General features: G+C 38.9%; 1 protein-coding gene across 3 annotated transcripts in view; it reads right to left on the bottom strand.

Moving 5' to 3' along the window:
- The window catches only part of adarb1b (adenosine deaminase RNA specific B1b), a 197,843-nt gene that overhangs the window by 30,687 nt on the left and 146,527 nt on the right, over nt 1-20,629 (bottom strand). The window contains exon 3 of one of the 3 annotated variants that reach the window (XM_077536846.1): nt 11,573-11,622. The exons of 1 other annotated variant lie outside the window; for it this stretch is intronic. Coding sequence is in view for 1 of the 2 variants with exons in the window: in XM_077536845.1 (XP_077392971.1) it covers nt 10,223-10,322 (100 nt within the window). In the remaining variant the exon portion in view is untranslated. Of the gene's footprint in view, nt 1-10,222; nt 11,165-11,572; nt 11,623-20,629 lie in introns of those variants that run through there. One more of the 3 variants, XM_077536845.1, reaches the window with a different exon arrangement.

Consider the following 20,629-nt stretch of genomic DNA (forward strand, 5'->3'; position numbering starts at 1 on the left):
TTTACAATGAGTAAAGAGACAGATCAAGTCTGACAGTGTGAAACCAGGATGGAAAACTTGAACGGTGGGAATCAGGAAGAAGAAGAATAATAACAGTAAATTTTGCAGATCCTTGTGAAGCATCTATATTATGATATTTGATCACTGAGCACTACTGTCACCATCCTCGAATCCCATTACTTTCTTCAATAAAGCTTTGACAGCCCAGTGATTACTTCGTGAAAGAAAACGTCATTTTAATAGAAATTGGAGCATTCTGAGAGGTATGGTCAGAAAAAAAAAAAAAAAAAAAACTTCTGGTCTAATGCTTCCTCAGGTGGCGTCTCCAGGTGGCGAGCAGGTAATACACCATAATGGAGTACATGTGTGGGCCCCTGTGCCCTAACAGAAAAGGGTTGTGGCCGAAGGGGAGTGCCTGTCTCGCCATCTGATTGAAACTGATGGCCCAAGGTAGAGCGGGCCACGGAGTTCCGCCACCCACCAGCGGCCACTCTTTCACATGCACGTGCGCACTTGCCTCATAGTCTATTATTCAATTTGGCCCTTCTAATCACAAGCGAATTAGGCTGCCAGAAAAGATTTGCCTTGGGAGCCTTACCATGCCGTGTAGAATACTTTCACCTAAAACGGTATCCGTTTAAGAAGAAGCCTTTTAAAGTGGAATACCGTCAGCTTGCCGGATGGGTTTGCAATAAATCTAAGTCTTCATTAGGGAAAGGTTCCGAGACACTCTAAACACTTTGAAACTAAACAGTGTTGACTGAAATCAAGTAAAAGAATCTAGGCAGAAATGAATAGCACACAAGGTCATTTTGACAATTGTAAACAGTAAAGACTTCATTCTCAGAAGTCTCGAAAAGATTCTCCTGAACCTCCAGATTTTCAAATGGTGTCATTGATTATTTTCTGCATTTCTTGGCAAAATCAAGAATTGCCAGAAGACTAATAAGCGCACTAGCACATGATCCACTCCCACTTGGTTTGTTCAGGCTATATTTGCACACTGCAGGTCTTAATGCTCAAATCCAAATTTTTGGTGAAATACGATTTTTTTTTTAGTAAGCGTTTTCATTACATATTAATTGTGACCTCAGTCTGTCTGCTGTGTGAACGTATGAGTCCCCAAAGTGCCTCATATTTTTACCATCTCATATCTACAGGAGTGTTGCGGGAGGAGGTAGAAATAATATTTTGTGAAAACGAGGCGAGCCTGTTTGAGCACCTCACGGTGTACTCTCCTTTTTTTCCCTCCCCTTAACGATGTCACGTCATTGCCGTCCGTAATATAGGAGCCGTCTGCGTAACTAAATTGCTAATATCACCATAAATGTCAACTTTGTGCTTCATGTTTCAAGTGGGATTAAAGTAAAATATAAAGTCACAGCTGTTGCTCAAAACTTTGCCGATTCACGTACAGCTCCCGAGTAATGCCTCCACCCATGCAGAGTGCACATTAGACCTTTGATGACGTAGAGGTCGGATATATGAGACCTTGCCGTTCAGACTGCAGTCGCATTGCAAAAATTCGGATACATATCTGGTCTAGGACCACATATGAAAGCGACCCAGGTCGGATAGAAAAAACTCCGAATTGAGACATTCAGACCGACACAAAACAGTCAGATACAGGTCGCATTTGGGCAAAAAAATCCGAACTGGGTCGCAATTGCCTGCAGTGTGAACTAAGATAATTTTTTTGTGCTCTGTCCTGCTTCACATTTCAACAATTTGGACTTACACACAATTACAAACAACTGCACAATTGTTAAATTGTGAAAACAGTCGTGATCTAAGTTGTTGAGCCATCACTCAAATCTTAATGCCACAGTGGCTTTGCCAATGAAATACATGCAACCAATACAAAGACAACATAGTCCTACTATGTGAAACAGTATACTTCCAATTGTAAAAAAAGGAGATCGTGGTCACTGCTCTCTTATAATAAAATAAAATAAAAAATATTTTGCTCTTTTCACTCGTGTCTTTTTCTTTTCAAGGTTGCTGGGCGCCTGCCACTTCTCTTTGCGCCGTAAAATCGACGTGACAGGTCTGATTTATGACACAGCAAAACACAAAGCGCCTCTGGGGATCCGAGTGTATAGCCGAGTGTGTTCAAAGCTGTGCGTCGGTACGAACGCGTGCCGCTGTGCTCAGTGCTCAGGCACCCAATGGAGCACCCGGGGAACTTCGGAAAACTGACACCTGTGCGCAAATATCCAAAGTCTTAAAATACAACAACAGAACTCTAAAACAGCAAAACGTGTTCTGTTAAGTTTGTTGGTGGAGAAAACAGTCCCTTAAATGTGTCTTGTGTCCAAATGGAGATCAAGGTCAACCACAAGGGAGAAAAAGGTAAGAGGAAGAACTAAAGTGGAGCGCACACTTAACGATTTATAACATCATAACTGATTTTGAAAACGGAAGAGACTCGGCTCACGACGAACAAAAATAAATAAATAAATAAATAAACTGCCAAGCGTTGTAAATTGACAATCGCAAGCCTAGACTGTTACAAACCACAAGTTTGTCTTAGTACCAAGACTGACTGTGGCCAAATACAAAGAAGAAGTAATAGTAGTAGCAGTCGACACAAAAATGGAATACGCAACTCTTACCTAATCTTCGATTGTAATTTGGAAAATCGTCTTGTGACTTGGGAGACACGTTACATAAAGGCTTGTTTTTCACTTCAACGAGCTGCCTAATTGGCTACTGGTCAATTTTACGTTACTGTGCGGGCAACATACATTTATCATCGTAAATATCGAACAGGTGTAATACTAACGATTGCCCGCCTTGAACATATTTCAACATTTGATCATCGGGTCTTTGCTGACTGTGACTAGACGAGAGGAAAAATGTTTGAATAAGGCCCGAATATCGTGACATCCATGTGGATGCTTTCATTAGCACGCCGTAAACCTCATTCGCTCCACGTGCCAAGTATTAGTACGTGTAAATTTGCACGCAGTCCAGCTGCTAAAGAAATTGGAACATGCCGTGTCCGATGTGCTCTTGCTGGTTAGGTAAGCCGTCCTCAGACCTCGCTGCTTAGCACCATGCAGCGGAGAAAAAGGCAAGGGCCAGGCCACTTAAGGCCACAACAAACAAATTTATTCCAGTATTTGAATGGGAAAGACTTGTGTCTTAACTCATTCACTCGCAGCCATTATGACTGAAACAATCCCCTTGATTTTGACTGATTTTGCAAGGCCCACAGAATATGGTGTTCTATTGCTATAAAAATGTGGAACCTAACAAAAGAAAGATTAGTCTTTTCGTTCGTCAGTAAAAAAAAAGTATATTTCTAGCTTTTTCTCGTTTTGCAGCAATTAGAATTAGAATATATATAAGTTTCATCCTTATTCACAAATCTTAGAATTGAGGGAAAACAGCTTGTTTTCATCATGGCCCTGGTTGATCTCTTATACTCTGTTGTCACCTGATGGCCGTTTTTGTAATTACCGGTACTACCATTTTTTTCACCCGTTCTTTGTAGTTGAGAGGCTGCATCAAAGCCTTCTGTATGCTATAGTATAAAAAACAAACAAACAAACAAACATAAATACGTCTTTGGAACGCTTAACACATTTAAAATAGAACATATTTATATGTTTTTGGGAGCATACGAGTTAATTACACATCATAAAAATACATTTTCTCTTTTCTTTCTCCGGCCCTGATGAATGAATGACTTCCGACTAAATGTCAGGCTCTTTTGAATCTGCACTGTGACACATTGAGTCACACGACCAGAATTTATGTATGTGGCAATAAACTGACTGTGTGCATCTCTCGGGCTATGAAGTGTCATTCCATTAGGCTAAAACCCAATGAAGTGATTTGTGCACTTCAGTAAATACCTTGCCTTACCCCTCTCCCCCTCAGCAGTTGAAACGGACCCGGTGCTGCTGTGTGTTAGGGGTCAATTAATAGAATGCCAATTAACCTGTTGTGCCTTTTCACAATATTGAGGTTGTGCGTCTATTTAAATTGAACGTCAGTGGTGGGATTATTCTCAAAAGAGCACAAACAGATCAATAACTGTAAATCCATTTCATGTAGTACACGAGTGACTAATGACACTGAAACAAGCTGGTATCAGGTAGTGCAAGCAGAAACCCGCCTTACCGCCCCCTCCCCTTTTCAAGTTGCAAAGCTCATTTTGGAGATTCTGCTGGCATTGCAGAAAATCCCTCTGTTCTCCCCCATTCTCCATATTTCATATACGGCCCATTGGAAAGCGACGCCTACAAAGCGTCATGGCTGGGCACGTTTATGAGCGACGCATGGAGGAAGTTATTTGGAAGATATGCTGAAGTTTCAGCATTCTCAAAGTGTCTCAGTTGTTTCATTTGGAGGCAAAATAATAAATCATAGTCGCTGGTCATGCCATCACCACAAACCGGTTTATTTTCAAGATTAATAACATTTTCCTTCGATATATATGCTAAATTTGCCTGTTTTAGTAAAATGCTCTTTAAAATAATTTAGCGTCATTTATATTTGCCACCTTTTATCAGAGTATGTCTTGCAGTAGGTGATTAAAAGAGTGTCATGATCAAGAGAAAAGGTGACAGATTGAATGGAGAACGGCATGTAAAAAAAATAAAAAAAATATAGTGGTTAGTGTCAGTGTAGCTCACAGTGCATCTCAGTTGTATAGCTGTAAATAAATGATGATTTTGTCTTTTGTTGTTTCATAGTTTGAGGATTCACAAAAGAAAAAAATGGTTCTGTTTGACACATATCTTTACACAAAAAGCTTGTTTTCTCTTTTTGGTCAGACAACAGTGCTTTTTCGTGAAACTCATGTTCCACTCCTGATTAGTAAAGAATGGGAAAAGCTAGAAAAAAAAAATTTTCTGGTGAGAGAAAATAAAACAAACTTTCTAGGTAGGTTTTGGTGCTTATATTGTGACAGCACAATACTCTGTGGGTCAGATAGCAAAATGGATATTGCCAGAAAATAAATTAAGATTAAATTCCAACTAAATAAAGCAACCCAAAAGAAAATGGAAGTCCACTCCAAACCTTTTCAGAAAAAGTAAAAGCAGCCTATGTGAGCACAGTTCAAATACACCAGCAGCATTTATTTTTTATGAAAATGACCAAAAACCTTATGTATGTGTAAAATTAAAATGACACTTCTGCTATTCATCCACAGGGATTAACCAGTGTTCCAATTTATAGCGGATACATTATGGAAAATTTACTTTGTAATTGCTTTTCTCCAAATAGTTGGGTCTCTGGAGTGCTGTGAAATCAAACAACCACGTACATCTTTTGTGAGCTGCCTACTCCTGAAAATTAGTCTGCAAGCAAGCGAGCAACTCGTTCAAAATTCTTGTCATAATGTCATGCCACAATCTGTAAAATTTGCATAATATTGCCTTAAAAAATATTGATCATGACTTGGAAGCTAGGCTGGGTGAAGATCTAACAACAGTCTGGCACATGCATAGAATTACATAGTGGGAAAAAAAATGTCACTTAAATCATGCTATGATTTTATTTATGGGGGGAAAAAAATAATACAAAAAATAATAATAAAGCTTAACACATCGTATTACACAAATGTACATATTTGATTCAGGGGAGCAGAGTGGACTGGCTTGAAGGTAAAGACAGTGCTGACCCTGGTCCTGCCTACACTGATACGTTGATGACATTCATCTCCACTTGATGGAGTATACATCGCCGTGTCAAGCTACTGACTCTGACCTCGCCGTCCTGGCGATTTGAAGGGAAGAGATTTTCGTCGCCCTATACTCGTGACGGCAGTCTCTCGTTTGCAACCCGGTTCACCCAATTAGCATCGGCCTCGAACCCTCACCCACTTCTTCAATAGCTGAATTTACACGGCACTGTGTAAGTGACAGACTCGTGTTGTTGTTGTTTTTTAAATACATCTAAATATGCTGCATTAGAAAAAAAATGAATAAGCTGTATTGGCTAGTGGAATAATGTGGATCAAATGCAGTGGAGAATCAGCCCGGACTGATTTATAAAAATTTATGTACTGTTTGCCTGCATGAACATAAACACAACATAATATCTGTCACTTGAAATGTACACTTAAAATTACATTAAAAATTAATGCGGCCATTTCTGTAAGATAGGGTCCAAGCTGAATCTTTTACTTTTGACCGTTTTAATAGCCGATTAATTGACAAGTAATTCATTTTTAACACTTTGACCGCCAAAAATGTTTAATATCGATTAATAAAATCATGATGTATGCCATCATAAACGTTAAATGATGTCACCTACGTTTTTGTTTTTTTAAATCAATGTCCAGTGTAACATCTAAGTGCAGCGCTGCCGGGTCAATGAGTTGTGAAAACAAAACCACCCACTAACTATGGCCAGCAGCAGATGGCAGCATTGTATGTCTTTTCAATGGGCGGCCCGTGAAAGGAATTACAATGAAACATTACGGAATCTGATGAAATAGGTTTTGAAGGATGACATGAATGATCAAAGCCTTTGCCACATTAAACCTAATTCACAGAGCGCCACTTGAAAAATAGTGTTAACGTCACTGTTGTGGACAAAATGTATCTTTTCACAAAAAGCTTATCTTTTCAATTTTCACTCAATGTCACTCAAATGACCTATTTTCAAATGGTGATTACTAAAGAACGGAATAAGGTAGAAACATTTTTTTTTCTAATGAAAGAATGGAATGTGATCTTTCATTTGGTACCCACATTGTATATGTAGTAAAAGAACGATATTATGAGTTAAAATGCTCAAAATCGGCTGGCACTGTCGGGGTTGTTTTTTGTTGTTGTTGTTTTTTTAACGTGTGGTAGTAAAGAACAACTATTTTAATAATCGAGCAATGGTTTGGTGCCATCTTATTAATTGAAAATTGTCCAAATACTCTGAATTCAGCATATCAACACTAATTGTTCACTGACTTCTGTAGTATCTCATTTTTGTAATCACTATAACCCCGGGTTTTCACTGGATGCGGTTGCGGTGCGGTCCGGCGACGCAAGCAATTAGATTCCATTCATTCGAATGGTGCAGTTTACACCGCTTGCGGGTGCGTTGCGTGTCGACTGCGGAAGGCCTGCGGCGTGCCGCAAGCCTTCCGCAAGGATAGCCTATTTTCTATTTTTGCCGGACGCCGCAGCGGTAGGCCTCCGGCAAATGGCAAGCTAGCACAAAACACATCGAGCGGGACAGGAAAACCGAGGCAGTTTCAAAATAAATTTCCGGTTACCTTTCAGAATAAAATACTCGCCAGCTCCTATTTCACAGTTTTTCAGCAAAACGTGACGTGGGCGTCGCCGGGCCATGTGCTCATTCACGGTTTAGACACCAGCGAACATGGACGAGGAGAGGTTTATATTGGAGGTGGAAAACCACAAAATAATATATGACACGGCACATCCTTTTTTATAAGGACTGTAATGTATTGTGAGTTTGATGTTCCCGATTGCTTGTTGTGCCCGTCTCGCTTGCCGTACTGAGCGGCAGCCGGACGGGGAAGACAGAAATAAAGAGTGGACCCGCACTGACCCGACTCTCGTTATTAATATACTTTACAAGAACAACCAAAAAAAGGATGCTGCATGGAATCTCATAGCAGAAGAAGAAGAAAATGTTAAATCAAAAGAAGTCCACCTCTCGTTGTGAAATGCCACATGATCGCGCGCGCGCGCGCGCGCGGTCCCGCGAGACACGTTGGGAAGTGGGCGGCGACGGAGCTGCCGGACCGCAGCTGTGCGGAGCCGGTGTGGATTGACAAAAAAATTGACCCGTCCGGAGCACGCAGTCAAGACGCACCGCACCGCAACCGCACCGCAACCGCATCCAGTGAAAACCCGGGGTAAGAATATAAAGTATGAAACAATCAGCAAACAAAGGTTAGTAAACAAAATAATCAAAATCATAATAATTAGGGAATAAAGCTTTTTTCATACACATTGTCAAATTAAAATGAATCCAATTAGTCGATTAATCGATTGAACAATCAATAGATTAATTGATTCTACAAATATTTGATAGTGACAGCACTAACTTTAACATACTTGGGTCCAAAGTATCAGCCAAAGTTGACCACTGGGATGGACTCTACAAGACTTTGTCCCTGCTTAGTTGCGGCTTCTCTTTTAGCGCTGAGAAAGCGCCGCTTTCGGCGCTCCGTGATAAGGGAGGCCGAGGAGGTGTGGCAACAGAGCCGTGTAATGCTGATGGATGTAGTCAGTCACACAGCAAACGGAGCCCATGGGAGGATCGGGGACTGGAGGGGGTTTGAAAAAAAAAAAAAAGCAGCATCAGCAGCGGCGGACTTATTTGGTTCAATGGAGCAGGCTTGACAAAAGAAGAAGAGGTGCTGAGGGTGAAGGGGGGAGCTATCAAAGCGAGCGGCTGGCCAATAACGGAGGTGATCTTTGCTAATTAATTATTACCTTTGCTGTTTGACTTAATCCCCCTGAAGGAGCAAATCAAGGAGACACTGACCACGTTCCCATCATGACATTTCCATTTTAGGAAACGAGTGATACAGTCCACATATAACATATATTGTGGGAAACGCCAAAGTCCGGCACTTTAAAGCGCAATCAACTTCTATTCAGTCATAAAGCTCAACGGCTCAAGTTTTTTACCCACTTCTTTATTTCACACTTCCAACTATTTACAAAAGCCTCGTGCTGGTATTATAACTTCAAATCAAAAACAATAGATGACAAAATTAGTAGTGAAACTAAAAATTGCTCATTGTCTAGCATATGACGAGTATTGACACCAAACGACACAGTCCGAGTCGACGTATGAAAGGAATACTTGTCTCTTACCAGCAGTGTTTCGAAGCTTCCTCACTTCAGCTCCAATCATTTCAGTCATCCACATCTTTTGAGAACTGATTACTTACATCTGTGAGTGGATTTTTAAGAACTAGTAAGTCCTTTCATCCTGACATGTCATGAAGCCTTATTACGTAACATTCAAATCATTTAAAAAAACAAAATAATTGTAATTATCTAACAATTGTCTGGAGCCATTTTTTTTTTTTTTTTAATTATCCAAATCCTCTCATTTCTACATATCGACAGTAATTGTACACTGATTTCTGTATCCCTTCTTGAAAAAAAGACCGATTATCTTCTGTGTCCATTCAAAATAATACATTTGCAAGCATCTGTTTTTACTTTGGAAAACAATGACTGAACAGGTACCAATACAAATTCAATCCCCCCTGTTTCTAATCACCATATGAATATGAAGTACAAAATAAACACCGGTTAATAAACAGTAATCAGGGGGAAAAATGCTTTTGTAATACACTTTAACTCATTCACTCACAGCCATTTTCACAGAAGCAATCTCCTTCACTCCCGGCTGTTTTACTGGATTTTTCAAATTTTGCAAGGCCCACAGAATATTGTGTTCTATTGCTATAAAAACATGGAACCTACCAAAAGAAAGATTAAAGTCTCCTCTTTCATCAGGGAAAAGAAAAAAGAAAAAAAAAAGTATATTTCTATCTGTTTCCGTTTTACAGCAATTAGCATTAGAATATAGCTGAGTTTAATCATTATTCACAAATCTATTTAAAATTTTGAGTAATTGAGTTTTTTCCCCAAACATGGTCCTGGTTGATCTCTTATTCTCTGCTGCGATCTGCTAGCTGTTTGTGTAATAACTACCATTTCTTCAACCGTTCTTCCCAGTTGAGCTGCTGCATCAAAACCTTCTGTATTGCTCTAGCATAAAAAAATACGTATAAATACGTATTTGGGACACTGAAAACATTTAAAATAGAACGTATTTATACGTTTTTGGGAGCAAATGAGTTAATGCAAAAGTAAAATTAATCCGATTAGTCATTTGAATAATTGATAGATTAATCGTTTCTCAAAATATTTTATAGCGACAGCACTAGATCAATTCAATTGAACAATTTAATAAGAATAAAAAAAAAATACTTTCATTTAATATCCTTTACTGTCGATTATTGTTTTCAATTCATAAAAAAAAAAGGCCAAGAATTTGAATATCTATGTTTTGTCATCTATGATTTCACTGCTCATATCGATTTTTAAGGCTTTTTGCCATCGTATTGTTGAAAGACTTCGGAATTTGGGTATGGTGACAACACGTGCGCATCCTGCCATGGAAGTACAACAACACAAGTTGTCCCTTTTTCTATCCAGTCGAGTCCGTCCGTTCGTCCTTCCGTCCCTGTGCTTGGGCGGAGTGTTACCTTTGCGTTCCGAGCGTTTCTTGCGCCTCCTCTTGAACCTGCGCCGGATCAGGCAATAGTAGGAGCCCGGATTCTGCGCGCCGTCGCTTCCGAGAGTCATGGCTTGTTCGCTACGCAACAGCGTGCTGCCCAAACACTCCAACACTGCACTTAAATCATCGGGCGTGGGCTGCGGCACGTGTGCTCCCCGCCGTCTTTCAGCTGAATGCTCGCACTCCACATGACATTCAGACAACTGCTCACACCTGAAGCGTGGCTTCGGATCCACTCCGATCCCCCTCCCTCACTCACTCTCGCTCGCTCGCTCCCTCTCTCTCTCTCTCCAAGTTCGGGTTGCCCGATCAGAAATGAGAATTGGGAGGCGGTAAGAGTGTGAGGACTCACATTTTCAGACAGTTACTAATACAACACCAATCGAAGCATTACTTAAAGGGGGGCATTCTGTAGAAAGAAAAATTGACTTCTAAAGACTTGTATACAAATAGATGTCTGGAGTGCGTGCCCACCAATCAAGTGTGAAATTAAACAAGCAAGTCGTTAAGCAAGTTTGTTGTTTGCTTTTTTTTTTTTTGAAAAACGTGTCTGTAAGCGCACAATTCTGCACTGTGAAGTCACAATGAGGCTATTTTGAATAACAATCGTCCCAATACAGTGTTTCTACCCATGACTTGATCAGTTAGGCTGGGTTAAGATCCACAGCAGCTGTCAAATCACTACACCTTCTGAAACACTATCATCAACAAAAGCCAAAAGGTAAGCAAAGCTGCAGAGTTTTGTTGGCAGCTAACTTCTGATAAAGGGTCACATACTAGATTGCTTGGTGAAGTTAACACTGTGGATGTGATGGGGGACATTTTTGTTTGGTAATTTGCCAATGCGTACAACTGGTGTAGTGTATGAGCTGCTGCCTTCATAAGTAAAAACATTGGTTTAAGGAGAAAAAAAAAAGGAAGTCTCCTTAAAAGTAAAACAACTGGTTCTGGTTAAATGTAATGTTTCATATTTACAGACAGTGTTAAAATATTTCCCCATTCACCATCACCATTGAGTGCATTTTGGTTTCTTCCCTCATGCAATTCATTTTGACCACAGTGATACTCTGGCGCCCTCTCGTGGCTGTGTGACAAGGTTACAGTTGATTTAAAAAAAAAAATAATGAAAGAAGAAGAGTTATGACAGTCACATTTTGTATTTTTAGTACCTTTTAAGTAATATTTTACTTGATGGTATTATATATTATAAGTATTACATTTTTCTAAACTGGACAAATCAGCTAAATCAGGAAGCCATTATTAATTTAATTTAATTTAATTAAGACAAATCAGTTCCGTTGATAATTAAACAACTCACCTTTAGTTCAGGTTCAGGTTCTTGTGCAGGTATAACAGTAAGCAGGAAACCTTGGTGGACAGAGAACACATGAAATACAAATCAGAATTTTTGTACTGTTCCTTGACCTTATTGACACAAATTATATGCATTTTAATGTTGTATATTAATTTTGTTCAACGAGAAGTTATTTTGAGTCTAGTTGTAATGTTTGGTGTTATCAAGAAGGGAATTGATCCTTCAAATTATTTGATTATATTGTTATATTGCTTTTATTATTATTATTTTTACATTATGTGAAACATATTTTAACTAAATCATTATCTGAGAACAGTGATTTTGAAATCACAATACTTAGTGCAAAAAGTAAGAAAGGTTATTTGTTTGTTGCAACTGCTTCTTGGCAATAAATCTCATACTGTGGGAAAGCCCATTTATGACCCTTTTATAAGTGGCGCCACATTTGTATGGAACATGCATTTGTGGGAGGAGCAGCAGTGAAAAACTGCCAAAAGCTTTCTGCCAAGCCTATACAGGCTAATTTGCTGCTGTTTTGTTTACCTCAAAACAAAAACAACAACAAAACGGGCAAGAATAGTTGGCGGTGCAGATTTTGAAAATCAAGACATGTCGTCAAAGAGCTAAAGCAAGACAAGTGTGAGCGAGTGTGGCCCAAAGAAGAGCTCTTGCAGACGAAAACATGAGAGACACAGACCTAAACCTACACTAATCAAAAGTAATACAACTCATGGAAGAGGCCGACAGAAAGATGGCTGAAAAATAAAATAAAGACTACCGCAAGGTGTCAGAAAGATGTTCCCAAAAAAAGAAGCACACTTAGATTCTCGAAGTTATTGCATATTTTTTTGAGAGAAGTGACCATCTTCTGGTTTGGGAGTTTCAGAGTCTTCGCAACGCAACCACTTGCGAGAAAATTGATCTTCACAATCTGGGCTATTTGAGGACAAGGAGATGTTCAGACAAACTTCAATTGTACAGCTACAGGCTTAAACTGTTCATCAAACTGTTTGTGTATTTTGACAGGAATGTCAGAAAGCTTTCATCAAGATTGAGGAAAATTTCAATACAATGTCTCTTTTTTTAATGTTTCCAATGACTATTTCTGAGATTTGCGAGTATTTAAAATACGAAACATGTCAGGTCTCACGATTCGATGCGATAACTTGATGGTGACTTTTTCCTTCTACTCTCTAATGTGACTACAACTTAACTGTATATCAGAACACACGGAACCACACTGCCCCTGTGGTCAAATTGGGTACAACATGAACAGCGTTCCCAGTACACAAACAATGACAAGCTGGTGTAAAATTATTTCGATAAAATCGATTTTAGGACATTTAAAATTGATTCTGAATTGTACTAACTGAGAATCATGATTAGAATCGATTTTTTTTTTGGCACACCCCTACGAAATATACACATTTCTTCATTAGAGATTTCCCAGAGGGAGCCATCCCAAAGGGATCAATAAAGTCAAGTCTAAGTCTAAATCTAGAGACATAAATCCATTCATTCTGCTGTGTAAAAACCAAACATAACTCAACCACTGCTGCTTCAGCTGAAGACTGACGTTTCTCCCCGAAAAGGAGCGCGGTCGGGGTCAACGCCTGCCCAGGTGTCTGACTGTTTGCGTTTGACAAAACGTCTCGGACTTTTCGGCACACGCAGCAGAGATGTCGCCTCATCAACAGCGGCTTGCGCTCGAGCTGCTGAATGAAAGACAGCGTGCTGAGGTTTTCAAAGACAGTTCAACTCCAGGCGTCCTATTCTGAGGCTTGGCTGAAAAAAAATTAAAATTAAAAACAAATACAAAACAGACCCATTGACAAAGGCAAGCTCCTAAAAGAGACTGGCGGGCAAAGGATGTGGTGGTGAGCCCATCTGTTGGTACTCTCTCGACTGCGTCACTAAAGCACAAAAGACTATAAATAGACTTGGTGCTTGGCGTCATTTCGCTTCCACTTGGAGAGGTTGAGAAGTCACTGACGGATATACAAAATATACAATGGCACGCGGGCGTACTGACCTCCTCCAAGGTGGAAGTTTTAATCAAAAGTGATTTGATCATAATTGAACACTGTGTTTGTTTGTTTGTCCATTGCTTAAGATGATAGGCAATTTCCTTGTCTGTTTCATCAAACCATTTTTGATAGCAAATGTTCTCATAAAAGGGGAACTCGGAGCAAAAAAATGTCTTTGCAATATTATGTTCATTCAATGTGCTCCACACATTGATCTATAATTGCACTTGTGGAATAAGAATTAACCCCTTCGGTAGTGATGTGAAAATGAAGCTTCAAGCACTTGCGATATTTTTGTGACTCCTCTAGATGGCGCTCATGGGTCAAAGACGCAATGGAAATGTAATAATTTTCATTGCAGTCGTCTTTATCTTTAAACCAAGAGCACCATATAGAGGAGTTCAAAAAATATTGCAATGGTTTCATGAAGCTTAATTTTCTCACCACTACCTTCGGACCCAAAGATGATTGCAGTGGACATGACATACAGTATTTGGGTGTCTAAACCAATAAAAACGCATCATTTGGATGATGTCAGCTTGACTTCTGGTTCATGACTGGATTCCTAGCGAACCAATCACAATCTCAAGTTGATTTGCATGATGTTCATGTTAAAAATGGATACATGTTACAGCCATGATATTCACTATAACAAATAAAAACATGGGATAACACCCCCATTTTTTTTTTTTTTTTGCATGTTGTTCTTATGTCGGGAAAAAATGAGGTGGATGAAGACAGGTCACTTCATACTTGAGTAGGGCACATACTTGGGCAATTTTTTTTTTTTTTTTTTTTTTTAACTAATTATCTTACCAACCTATAACAAGGGTAAAACTAACAGTCTTACTTACTGAGAAATGCACTGTAGTAATACAACAGTAGAATAATGAAACAAAAAAGGATCGGGGTGGAGCTTTGCTTGCTGCAGGGGGGGTTAGATGTCCAACAACAACAAAATAATTGGACTGACATGTTAGTGCTGTAGTTGAGGGCAAGCAACTTAATGACGGGATGTTTTAATTGACATTTGTCCTCATTGGGTGACTTTTGAAATCAAGTTGGAGCACGCAAGTACAGTAAATATTTTGGTTTTTCCTACTTCCAAAAATTAATCTGTGAGCGAATGGGTCTGAATTTCCAGAATTTACATATTAAACCGACGCAGATGAATTTTCTTTGCCCACAATTTGGCAGCTTAACGAAGAAGATTTGAGCGTTTCAAAGCCATGGTGCGACTACCGCTATTGGACGTTTATTGTCCTGATACAATTATGCTGATGATGCTTTAATTATGATTCAATTTGTTTTGATTATTTTCTTACTCTGTTAGTGCTGTAATGTATAGCTAACAGATACTTTATTCTTCCTGACAGGGAAATTTAGGTATCTTCCAGCCGCAGTTAACAGACAAAAATTATAATAAAAGACGTATATTTGAGTGAAACTTACACCATAACTGAACAATATTGGATAAAAAATAATAAAATAACCCACATTTTGATAATTTTTAAGTAGAGATGTCCAGATCCCAATCACATCATTTTCAGCTGATCGGTATCGGGATAAAATCATCGGGTTTTCATTTTTGGGCAATTTGGTTATTATTATTATTATTATTATTATTATTATTATTTTAGGGGCTAAAAATCAACAAGATCATCCAGAGGTAAACCATATTGCCAAGCAAAACGTTTATTATTTTGTGCACTTCTGATGGCACCGCCCAAAATTATTGGCATGGTTTTGTTCAAATTAAGAAAAAAATAAAATAATTGGAATTAGGCCTGCACAATATTGAAAAAACATACGATGTGGGATACAGTTGCTGAATATGGCGATATCGATATTATTGAGATTTTTAACCTGTACCTAAAGAAATGACATTTTTATTATCTTATGAAGGGATTAATTTTTTTTTTCATTCAACAAAATAAGAAAATTCAATGTATTCTTAGTTAATTGTAATTACCTCTCGATAATGTTCAATTATTGGATGGTGGTGCACATTTTCGTTAACGTTTGACTGGTCAAATTCAGATATAAGCATAAAATTCCATACAAAACTTATTGCATGTCGTTGCGATATGCATATTGCATGGGCCAATATCGTGATATCGATATTTTTTGGATATATTGTGCAGCCCTAATTGGAAGCACTTGTTTTTTCCCCTCCTTAATACTTTGCCGAGGAATCAGATTGGGACTCGGTATCGGCAGATCCTCAAAATCAGGTGACTCGGGTACAAAAAAATGTGATCGTGATATCCCAATTTTTAAGACTTAACAGCATGCAACTAGCGAAAGAAGACGGGGAGCGTGATAACGTGTTGATTTATGTTGCCCTTAATGGTGTTCGAGTCTGCGCTGACCTTCTCCGGGCTCTTCGGAGACCGAGGCCGGCTCGAGCGCGGCAGGTGGAGCGGGAGCTGCATTTAATTTGACAGCGGTGATCAGGAAACAGGAAAGGGACTAAACACACTATTGGAGACACTGAACCTGAAGAGGGGAAATGAAGTGATAGGGAGACAGAGAGAGAGAGTGTGCGCGTGTGCGTGATAGAGATGCATGACTACAAAACTCCACTGGCGGGCTTCAGCAACAAATTAGGCCAACGGCTCGGTAACCACTGGCTGCACACAAACCCGCTGCTAACAAGGGTCCCAATAAGCCATTAAACAATGCCTCTGACGCTGACCTACATTTCCCAGCAAAGACGCACCCTGGGACGCTATTTTAATTAGCAACATGCTCTATTAAATGCGCTTGTCATGCTTTAGTTATTGATTGCGTGCTCGGCCCAATTCAATAACAATCCAGATGAAAAGGGGCCCAGCAGTGTTTTTGCTGTACTCGCATCTGTCCAGCAGAGGGAAGCGCTGCTGCAAGATTCCATTGCGTTCAATTGAGGCCACTATTTTTTGCTAGTGCACCAGGCAGCACATCATTTAGCAGCCACGTTTTGTCCAAAGTGAATTGAATTTAGATTGATGGGTTCAATATTCCCCCACTAAACTTTTCACCTGATGTGGTTTACACAAGCAGAACGGGTCGAGCACACTTGAAATCTTTATTTATTACTAGTTGGTTTCAAAACAGACTTCCCCACGTTGCCAGCAGTTTTAAAGCATTTTGGCTGATCTTTCCAGACCCAGAGAACATTCTGTTCCGTCGCAACACAAGCACCCAACCGACCAAAAGAAACAGGAGACTCATCTGGCTTGATTTCTGATCAAAAAGCAAAGAAAACTAGGATTTTGTAAAAAGAAACGTCAAATTATGACTGACCCACCCCCTCAAAACAGGATAATAATACATTTACGGGCAAACTAAACAGTGGGCAAGGTGGTTTAGGACTGTCAAAAATAATCGACAACTATTTTGATAATGGAGTAATCGTTGGGAGCCATACTCATCTGATTTCAGCATATCAACAGTAATTGTTCACTGATTTTTGATGAAAGAAGACTGATTATCTTCTGTGTTTAATCAAAATAAGACATTTGCCGAACCGGTAACATAGTACAATATCAATTCACCTTTTATTTATTTATGTATTTATTTATTTATTTATTTTAAATAATGGTATGAATAAGACGTAAAAAAATAAACACCAATCACTGGTTATTGGTTAATAAACAGTAATCAGGGGAAAAATGTTTTTTGTAATACACTTTAAAGCAAAATTAAACTGGATGATTAGTCATTAGTTCATTCTAAAAATATTCGATAGTGACAGCACTAATCTAGTTCATAGAAGTTTTGATATAGTGTGCTCTGGATTATTTCCTACAAACTTTTTTTTTTTTTTTTTTTTTTTTTTTTGTATTTCCAACCAACATTTTTTTTTTTTTCTGTAAGTTTTTATTTTTACTTTGAAATTGACAGCTTTGTACTGGGCAGGTCCGCATAGGGATATGCAAACAACAACAACACACAAAACACAAAAGCCACAAGGGAACTAAGCAAGCACAAATTCACAATCTGAAAGTGCACTGCTGACAATGCAAAAAAAGGTCTCTGTCACATCCTGGACACACACAGACAGACAATGAGTCACAGATAGTTTCTCAGTCAAGTCACCAAAGATTTCACTTAAAGGAGACAGTTATGACTTTGATGGCTTGTTTACAAACAAGTGTGCCTTAAATATGCTCTGAAATGTGAAGAATCATAATTAGTAGGGGTGTTAAAAAAAATCGATTCGGCAATATATCGCGATACTACATCGCGCAATTCTCGAATCGATTCAATAGGCGGCCGAATCGATTTTTAAACTTCCATTTTTAATGGAAAAATATTCAACAAAACGTCTTACTTCAGGTTAGGGTTCACACCTTAAGCATAGAAGATGTTATTTTAATGGAACATTAAGCCTTAATATTTTATTTCAATGCTGTTGAACGTGAAACAGATTACAACCTGTATAAGACTGAAGTTTCAGATAAATAAATAATACATTTTCATACAAATCTTAGACTGTACAAGTTTACTGATTAGTATTTTCTAAATTTGAATTAAAAAAAAATCGGACCAATCGACTTATAAATTCGTATCGGGATTAATCGGTATCGAATCGTGACCTGTGAATCGTGATACGAATCGAATCGTCAGATACTAGGCAATTCACACCCCTAATAATTAGGCTAATTGATAAAAACTCACCACCAAAAGAGTTTCTCTATGACTAAGCAGCAAGGCTAACTTAAGACCAGCCATTTTCAAGCCACACTAGCGTGTTAAAATATTACAAAGTAATGTCACAGAGGTTTGCTAGATTTGCTGCTTATTAAAAAAAAAAAAAAAAGTTTGCTAGCAGTGTCGAAAACATCATCGAGTAGCCCCACTTTTGTAAGAACACTCTACCTCTAGCTCCAGCATCAATCGTCACGGTAACAAATACTCCCGCTGCCAAACCTAGATGTTGAGTGCAATTTTATACTTAATGCGTATTTTGACATGGAATGTCAGACACCTTTTAAGCCAACTGTTTTAACATGTGGGAAAAAAAAAATCTGTCTCCTTTGAAAGAAAAGTTGCATTGCCATGTCACTCTCATGTTAACAGATTGTTGACATCAGTTAATCGTTTTGCCCTTGCTATTGCCGTCCATGAGCACTTTCCTTTATTACAGACATGCATCGTGGGCCTGTGACAGTGGGGAGTATCTGAGCCAAAGACTGCGAGACAGTGGCACTCGTCCGTGTTTATCATGTTGTTTACTGCCATAGCGCAGCAGTGGAGAGCCACTTATCAAACGCGATTGGACGAGAGGACATTAGTTGGATCATACAGTAAATAATATGATGTAAACAACATCCATTATCAGTTACGGGGAGGCCAAATAAGAAGTGGTTCTGTTTAAGCGCCTCAATGTGGGTGTAAAGAATGATACTGTATATGAGCAAAAATACAGACAGAACAGTCTTCCATCTGACCTTGCTGAGTCGACATTTCTCCCCCCCATCAGGGGGCTCTAAAAGCCTAGGGGCCAATTGCAACCCGCTGTCCATATTTTAGTCTTTACTACTTATCATAGGAAATTTCCTAAAGAGCTTTTCCAGATAGGCAAAGAAATTCTTCCACTTTCTGCTGGTCCCATTTGTGAGCGTCACATCACATCACATTCATGGTCCACAAGTAAGTGCTGTTAAAATTGCCAGCAAACTACAGATTGCTCATTCTGCTTCGAAATGTGGACATTGGATTATATTAGAGGGCACTAGTAGGGAGTAGGGGTAGGAACTTCTGGGCATCTCACGATACGATACGATACGACGCGACGCGATACGATACAAGGCTCACGATAACAATGATCTCCTGATACCACAATTATTGATATATTGGTCAGGTAATAAATCCACGATCATCTACGATAAAACTACTCAAGACATAAACTGATGTTTTTTCAATGAGAAAATAGTTTATTTTTGTACCATCACCGAAACACAATATTAAAACTGGTGTCTTCTTCACAGTAAGTACTTTAGTGTATTTTTTTTTTTTTTTTTTTAAACAAATACAAATGTCTTAACAGGAACAACTTTCTGTCAATATATTTGTGTCTTTCTTAATCACTACTGTATTGTCATGCAACATAGTCAATTGTTTCATTTTATAAAATGAATTTTTTTAGATAAGATAAATATCTTATACTTCCGTACATTTCCCCGCCACTCTTATGAGGTGCTCCCCTAGTGGCCCGCCAAGTAATTGCTCAATAAGTCATGAACAATGGAGCCGTCATAGTGGCTGTATATTAACTACAAATATTGCGATACTTGCATAGGCGTATCGATAATCTATCGGGAGACAAAGTGTCACGATTAATCGCGATATCGATATATCGTCACACTGCTAGTAGGGAGCCACCCCACCACTCACCAAGGAGGGATGGAAAAAATGTAATGAAAATAAATAATAAATACATAGAAACATTATTATATATATATATATATATATATATATAAAAAAAATATATATATATATATATATACATATATTTGTGACATAACAGTTTTTCCAAATAAGTCAAATATACATGAGATATAATAAATGCAGAATGGATTAGTTTAAGTGTGTTTATTAACGTTGAAGAATGCCAAAGTGGCCCTGGTATCTGTCGAGTTTCCTGCATACAGCCCTCGAATAAATTAGTTTGTACACTGTTGCTCAAAAACACAACAGCACTGTCCCAAAACAGAAGCCTGCTTCTGTTCTAAAGGGAACGAGTGTCAAAATAGGAATGACTTAATTCTTCCTATGGGAGTTTCCGTGGGGTCCAATTGCTGGGTGTGGTCCCTTTGCCTCGCCATCATTTTTGGGTTTGGTTGGTAATTAAGCAGCTGTATCTTGATTTTGTGTACGGGCGGCATGCTCGGGAAACAATGGGCCACTCTGTGTTAAGTCCCTCTGGCAGGATGCATACCTGAAGACTAACGCCAAGGCTCTTGAAGAAGGGGCCGGGATAAGAACAGTCACATGCTCGCATGCAAGGCGTCACCGGCGTGCCAGTCTTGAATTGGACGCATTT

This window comes from Festucalex cinctus, chromosome 11 (assembly GCF_051991245.1).
Source record: "Festucalex cinctus isolate MCC-2025b chromosome 11, RoL_Fcin_1.0, whole genome shotgun sequence".
Classification (NCBI taxonomy): domain Eukaryota; kingdom Metazoa; phylum Chordata; class Actinopteri; order Syngnathiformes; family Syngnathidae; genus Festucalex; species Festucalex cinctus.